At 33.4% G+C, this 7,982-nt stretch overlaps 1 protein-coding gene across 1 annotated transcript in view; it reads left to right on the forward strand.

The window, feature by feature from the left end:
* The window catches only part of LOC134684654 (probable glutamate receptor), a 31,047-nt gene extending 27,257 nt beyond the window's left edge, over positions 1-3,790 (forward strand). The window contains exons 7-8 of the mRNA XM_063543959.1: positions 2,569-2,837; positions 3,400-3,790. Coding sequence (XP_063400029.1) covers positions 2,569-2,837; positions 3,400-3,790 — 660 coding nt within the window. The remainder of the gene's footprint in view (positions 1-2,568; positions 2,838-3,399) is intronic.
* The last annotated feature ends 4,192 nt before the right edge of the window (positions 3,791-7,982 follow it).

Below are 7,982 nucleotides of genomic sequence, written 5' to 3' on the forward strand. Positions count from 1 at the left end.
AAACATGGAGCTCATATCATATGATTATATGAGAACAAGAAAGGCGACAGCGTTGTTTCTATTAATTCAAATGGAACAAGAAGAGCAGCTATTATAGGCACAGGATTTACTTTTACAAGTAAAATAAAAAAAAATTGTCAATTTTTCATATCAAGTCACATAATGAAAATAATAAACGCGCGTCGTACAACAACACTGCAGGTACACGTATATCGGGAAACCAACTTTTTCTTCATTATTCTGATTTTTTATGTATCGTCTGAGTTGTTGTCACACGACTGTTTACTCCATAACCATTTTGTTTTCTATATTGCCGTATTTGTTGCTTTCCCCACATATTTCCTTTTGTCTATATTATTATGATATTCTCCTGGAAAGAGCTCTTTTTAAATAAAAGGGATGAACGAACCCATTACCTTTCCTTTAAGATAGATCAGTAAACATGGGCATAATTATGGGTGATTATTCAGACTAGTGCGCGCATTTTACAGTTCAAACAAGGCAATGCCGAGCGTGGCATTCCCTCGTATATAACATATTGGGGACAAATATGAACTCTATATTTGTATATGACACATGCAGAACATGGTAAATTGAATATGCATGTTTGATACATAAACTATTTTTTTTAGAAATCAACCAAAACATTCAGTAACTGGAAATACCTTTAATATTGTCTTTAGAACCATCAGGTAAAAAAATGAGCAACCAATTTCATGTGTATTATGCTATTTCAAGGAGAAAAAACAAGTCAATCTGCATGACCTTGACCTTTGGCATTGAACGTAAAACTTGTCACATCTTTACAAGGAGGAACAATATACCAAATGGGGTTAAAATCTTTTGAAGCATATTGGTTTTAGAGTGATTTTGCCTTGTATTACAACTGCCACTGTGACCTTGACCTTTAAAGTCAATAGCGCTTAAGACATTCTTAACGAGTAACACCATACCAAGTTTTGAGTATTTTGGTTCTAGAGTGTCCATAACAATTGTATATACACGCAACGTACATGTAGTAGGCGAGGGGATACTAAACTAAGTTTTGTAAGAATTAGATAAAAAGATCGATTTCTCGTTAGCTGTACACGACGTCTTTTAGACATCGTATGGCCATCGCGCCATCATCGTAATTCATCGTGTAGCCTTCGTAATCCATCGTGTAGCCAACGGGATCCATCGTGTAGGCTTCGGCTGAGATATGAAGCTTAAATACCCGTCTTCGGTTAACCATCGTATGTCCATCTTTTGCTATCGTATATAATTTCGGTACCATCGTATAGAGTTCGTTATTCATCGTACTTGCTTCGGTCACTTTTTGTTTTTTTAACGAGATCGGGACCAACTTCGTACGAACTTACAATTTTCGCATTCGGGTGTCCGTCGTATTTCAAAATCGGAACGGTGTGACGCGGGCATAAACAAATGTATACTAGTTCAGTGATAATGAACGCCATACTAATTTCCAAATTGTACACAAGAAACTAAAATTAAAATAATACAAGACTAACAAAGGCCAGAGGCTCCTGACTTGGGACAGGCGCAAAATGCGGCGGGGTTAAACATGTTAGTGAGATCTCAACCCTCCCCCTATACCTCTAACCAATGTAGAAAAGTAAACGCATAACAATACGCACATATAATATGGCCCTTCTTAAGCCATATTTTCTAAAGATAGTATAATTTGATAAAGAAAAAACGTACTTCATTTGATAAAAATATTTCATTTAAATGATAACAAAAACTGAATATGTATTCTTCAACGCGTAAAAGCAGAAAAGTCGAAATCTACCCTTGTTTGTCTTCTCGTGTTTTTTTTTGTTTTTTTTTGTTCAACCGTAAATCGCTACTCATTCAATTTACATTGTCTCCTTGAACATTCCGTCTTTTCAGGGTGGGATTCGATACTTCCACAACACTTAACTTTAGTTTTCTATGTTGTGTCATGTGTATTATTGTTTGTCTGTTTGTCCTTTTAATTTTTAGCCATTGCGTTGTCAGTTTATTTTCGATTTATAAGTTTGACTGTCCCTCTGGTATCTTTCGTCCCTCTTTTTTAACGGAAGGTATATTTGAATATACCCTTTTCTTTGCATTTAGAAGGAACAAATCAAGCTAGTAGTTACCAAAGACATATTTCAACGCTATAAATTTGATGTTTGAATGGTTTTGTTTGCCTTTCTTCATTCCAAAATTCCAAAATGGAACCAAAAATTAGCTACTGCAAAATAAATGCTAAACCAGTTTACTATATAATATTGATTTAAGTTATCACGAACAAGAAAAAATGAACTGTTTTTTTTAGCCGAACAATTGAAGGTATAATAACAAAAAGACTGACATTTATGTTAACAACTTCTTGAACGAGGAGTAACGTAAACAGAATACGAAAGGTAATCATGCTATATGATATGTATCAAGAACACAAACTGTGGTTAAATAGCATCAAATAATCCTTTTTTTTCGAATTCCTCTTTCTTGATAAGCATTGATCAGATTAATCCATACCGATCAATGGTAGAAACTAATTGTGTAATGTTATCAACATTATTCTTGGCATATTTTCAGAGTTCAGAATTACCAGAACGCCAAAAGTTATGGAATGGCATATTGGAATTCAACAAGAGTGATCCATCAGTTTTAAGTAGCGACCCGGCTGAACAGATACGCAAAGTTAGAGGTGGTTATTATGCTTATATTGGAGAAAGGATATACCTTGATATGGCAATAGGAAAAAAATGTGATATGACAGTGATCTCATCTTCCGATTTTCATCCCCTGTTAATAGCTCCTGCTTTGCCGAACAATTCTCCCTTTCTGAATGTTTTTTCTGATGAGTAAGTAAGTTAAAGACAATAGTTTTACCAGAAAAAAATATTAATGGTAGCAATATGTATGATTTAGTTCACAATTTAGCGGTCAATTCACTTGACATCCATCTTTTTAAACCTCATCTTCCCACAACCAGTAGAAACTATTTTTTCGAAACGTTCTTGAGAAAGTCAGAACAAAATAGAGGTTTTCTTTTATTTTTATAAATATGAGCAGTCAGTTATTGTTTCTAATTTTAAAAAAGCTATATATATCTCCTTGTCAAAGAGAGCTGTGCCTCTCAGAAAATACATCGGAACTACTTGTTTTATTTTAAAAAGTCAAAATCCACATTCACACATCCATTTATTTAAACCTATAATGATACATTTTCCATACTATTTGAGACCAGAGGCTCCTGACTTCAGATTGGCGCAAACATTCGCCGAGATTAAACATGGATTAATTCGCTACATTGAAGACCTGCTGGTGACCTTCTGTTGTTGTTTTATTTGGTCGGGTTGTTGTCTCTTTGACACATTCCCCATTTCCATTCTCAATTTTATTAACATCATTTTGTTTTTTTAGAATCGTCACGATCATTGAAACTGGATTGATTCAAATGTGGCAGCAAAAAACATGGCCAAAACCAACAAACTGTCAAGAAGCGTCAGTAACCGACGCGAAAACTATCACTGTCTTGGATTTTCATTTTGCGTTCTGTTTGTGTGGACTAGGAGTGATATTAGCTATTTTGTCGCTAATATTTGAAAACATAAAACAAAAATGGATACTTAGGCAAAGCAGAAGACAAAAAGAACAGATGATAAAAACGTCTATGAAAGATATTTCACCAATCGAAGAGTTTTATAGAAACTTAAATGCTGTCAAAGAGACACCCTTGAAAATTGCAATTCGTCGACAGATTTTAGATACTCCACGAAGTTTGGAAAATAAGCGTAAAAATTATTCCAACTAAAAGACATACATTTTTCATTCAAAGGATTAACTCATTATTCATTTTCCTTTATATGAGTAGTTGCTAAAAAAAAATGTAATAAAGGTTGAACTAGCCAAGATTGTAACGAGTCTTTATTTACCACTGTAATGACCTTTTTATGCCTATTGTAGTACCCACCGATGTAATGACGGCAACCTACTTGTTCGTGTGGGGGTAATGTAGGCGAAAACAAAAACAAGGAATGAGCTCAATTTTTTAAAACCGTTTTCTGTACCACTTATAGCACCTGACTTGTAACTCGTTAAACATTAAAATTGTTGATAGTCACACGTGAGGAACCGGATCAGATAATAGGATTATGAATACAATAGCAGAAACATATCAGTTGAATTATAAAACACCTACTTATAATTATCAGTTCTTTAAAATGATGATGGCGTTCGACGCACAAAATAAGGGACAATAAATCAAAGCTCAAGAATAAATTGACAACGCCGATGTAGAGATCAATAACAAGACCAAAACACGAACAACATGTACAAAACACAACATTAAAACTTAATAATGAGCAACACGAACCTTGGATTCATTCAGGTGCTTTGGAAAAGTAAGTAAATCATGAGGAACATTTGGAAGCCGTCGTGTTGCTTATGGGAGTGCATATTATAATTATGTTGGTCACGTCCGAAAAATAAATCGGACGGATATTCTTACGACAATTGGAACGTATCATTTATCATCTTTGAAGTTTTTATTTGGAATCTATGTTCAGGGACATCATATAGACCCCTGAATATTGTATCAACTGCATAATAGGCAGGCACTGCTTGAATATTGCCCACACAGAAATGAAAAGTTCACATAGGAAGATTTTAGATTTGTTTTTATCATTCAGTTAGTTGTTTACCATCCCTATTGGTGATTTTATTTATTTTTATGTAAGTCAAAATATCGAGCAATCTTAACTCTATCTGTAGTATCCTTCATTTCAATTTCTAAAGGTAAAATTAGTCATTTTGCTTTTTCTTCAAGAAAGTTATCTTTTTTTAATATAAATATATGTTAGCAAGTAATAAACAATTATCTGGACTCTCTCTGTATATATATCATATTTCACCGATTAAACAAGAAAGTTTTATTATCTACCTATAAAACAAGGTTTTATTCTCCATTTTCTAAAAATGAACATGCTTATACCAAGTCAAGTTTAAGACACCCACTTGGTCCGATATTCCCGGGCTGGTATTTCCTATCATGATTTCCTTGATAGAGGATTGCTGCTCACATTAAACCAAGAGTTCCAAATGGTGAAGTTAAAACCATCCCTTTGTATTTTAAGCCTTGGCATTGTCAATTTTTTTTTTAAATCTATGAGTTTGACTGTCCCTCTTGTAGGAATATGGGAGATGTTATCTGTTAGTTTGACGTGTTTGAGAATTGGATAAGGGAATTTCTGTTTTAAATTTTCAGCGGAGCTCTGTATTTTTGTGATTTTTCTTTGAACATCTGTTGCCTTAATGTTTCAAGATTTGTTCTTTAGATTTATTTTTGAATTTGAAATTACGATTACCTGTGTAAAGAGTATTGAAGTTAAGTGTTTTTAATCCTTTGCAGGAAAAAAGTTACTTATATTTTCAGTACTTGAGCATTTTGATCTATTGAATTATAAGCATCCAAATTTGACATAAACATCTCAAGAAGTAGGTACTTTCACAGAGTCTTCTCTCGCTAGGTTTGAATATAAGATTATGAAAAAGATTTTAGTAAAGTGCAGTGACGGAGCTTCGTGGCGCATTTTTCAGACCAACAAATATGATGTTGTGTGTGGTGACAACAATATTGTAACTTGTGTATTCAGTAGAGTGACGTAATTCTAGTTATTCATCTTTGGTTTTAATTGAAACGGTGCACAAACAGTCAAAATTTGTTATGAAGTAAACGTCGTAGGAGTATTTGACAGTTGTGTCGAGAATTATTAACACTTATTCCAAGCAATAAATATATTGTGATTTCCAATTAATAGCTATAATGCTTGAAGCTTTTTTTGCAAGTTTTTATAAATGAATTGAATTATCATTAACATTAGGGTATACATGTAAGATGACAGATGTTAAACATATTTTCATAAACGTGAGACGTAGGTGGCACGATGGTCTAAGTAGTCTATCTACTGTATCACTAGCTAGTCACCACGGAGGTTGGGAGTTCGAATACCGTACGAGACAGAGTTATTCGACTCTAATCTTAATTTACAAGGATTGTCAGTTTTTCTACCAAAGATCTGTAGGTCTCAACAAGCCCTCTGGCTTCCTCTTTAAAAGTGTCCTGTACCAAGTCAGGAAGATGGTCATTGTTATATTATTGTTCGTTTCTCTGTGTTTTGTATTTTAACGTTGAGTCGTTTGTGTTTTCTCTTATTTTTGAGATATTGAGATAAGACGTGGCACGGTACTTGTCTATCCCAAATTCATGTATTTGGTTTTCATGTTATATTTGTTATTCTCGTGGTGTTTTGTCTGATGATTGGTCAGTTTCTGTGTGTGTTGCGTTTCGGTGTTGTGTCTTTGTTCTCCTCTTATATTTAATGCGTTTCGCTCGGTTTTGGTTTGTTACCCCGATTTTGTTTTTTGTCCATGGATTTATGAGTTTTGAACAGCGGTATACTACTGTTGCCTTTATTCCTCCATCATAAAATTGACTGCCATGAAATATCCCAATAGTGTTGAATGTTGTATTAAAACATCACTCAATCAATCAATATGGTCATATACCGATTAAGTTTTGGTATATTCATTTATATAAGACACCTTAAGGTTTAACCTACTCAGAATGAATACATACATAATCTTTTTTCAGGTTAAATGTCAATAGCATAATCCACTACATCATTCATAAATATTTTCGAGTTTGATGGAAGTAGATATAGTAATAAATTTCGTGCGTCCAAATCACATCTCTGGGATTACATTGATTAAAAACGCCAACACATAAAAAATTAAATGCCAGTGGTGCGTAACTAACCTATGTTAGAAGCTATATGACCAAAAAGCATAAACACATGAGCGTTGGTGAGTCAACTAACTTTTTTAACGGTAAGAAATAACCCCTCCATTATTTTAATTGTCGCCAACCACAATTGTTTTAGCATTTTAAACAAACATACAGAAAATAAAATCGATAAATTAAGATAAGATAAGAAAACACATTCTGCCAAGACAATAGATTTCAATTTTTTTCTAAGTTATAGAAAGGTGAAAATCCCACAAATGCGTTACCTAAGTTCAAATTTAAGGCACGATGTACACAACAGTAGTTAACCGACGTGCAAATCTCTCAGAAGCATGTTTGAAGAATCTCTTTAGAGTACTGTAAACCAACTTATTTTTGCGGATACTTTAATTCACGTTTAACCTTTTCTTGACCACTTCGCGACTATTTAATTTCGCGATTTTCTAATTTACTTGGTGAAGTTAATTAAGGAAAGATTCAAGGTTTACATATTAGCGTTATTTTCTACTCGCGAAAGTCGCGAAAATAAATTGCTCGCGAAAAAAAGTTGGTTTACAGTATCAAACAAAAACTGAGGGAATCGCTCAAGCTTAATAAAAGCTGGACTTATTATGTCAAGGTAAGCGTCTACTTCGTTTTTTCCTAACTTAAATAATCCTATCAGTTCATCAAGTCAGGAATATAACAGTTATTTTTAATTCGTTGATTTGGCCATTTGATAAGGACATTTCCGATAGTTGAAACGTCTCAAGTAAAAAATTAAAGAAATGTAAAAAAAAAAGTTTGAAATTATGTTTTGTTTAAAATATCTTTCTTTTTTTAGTTCATACACGTTACAAGACTGTTTGTTGATTTTAATGTTTTTGCCATGGCGTAAGCGGGTTTGTATTTGTCTTATGGATTTGAATTTCATAATTATTAATCTTCTGTCTCTTATTTGTTACTCGTCACCGAAAACGACTTTGGGTTGAAAGTCATAAAAGAAATAGTGCCACAAGTGAAACAGAATATGCTTACCAATTCGCCCGGACTATATATTTTACAAAACATTTTTTTTTCTAAATCAAGTAAAAACCTTTTTTAGTATTTGACTTCTGCATTATGTAGACTGTAAGAAAAGAAACGCTAATGATTTTTTTGTGGTTCAATAATAAAGTCATTGGTGCTCTATATGTTCCTGTGTCACTGGATTAACTCGTTA

The sequence above is a fragment of the Mytilus trossulus genome, chromosome 9 (genome assembly GCF_036588685.1).
Source record: "Mytilus trossulus isolate FHL-02 chromosome 9, PNRI_Mtr1.1.1.hap1, whole genome shotgun sequence".
In the NCBI taxonomy this organism is placed as follows: domain Eukaryota; kingdom Metazoa; phylum Mollusca; class Bivalvia; order Mytilida; family Mytilidae; genus Mytilus; species Mytilus trossulus.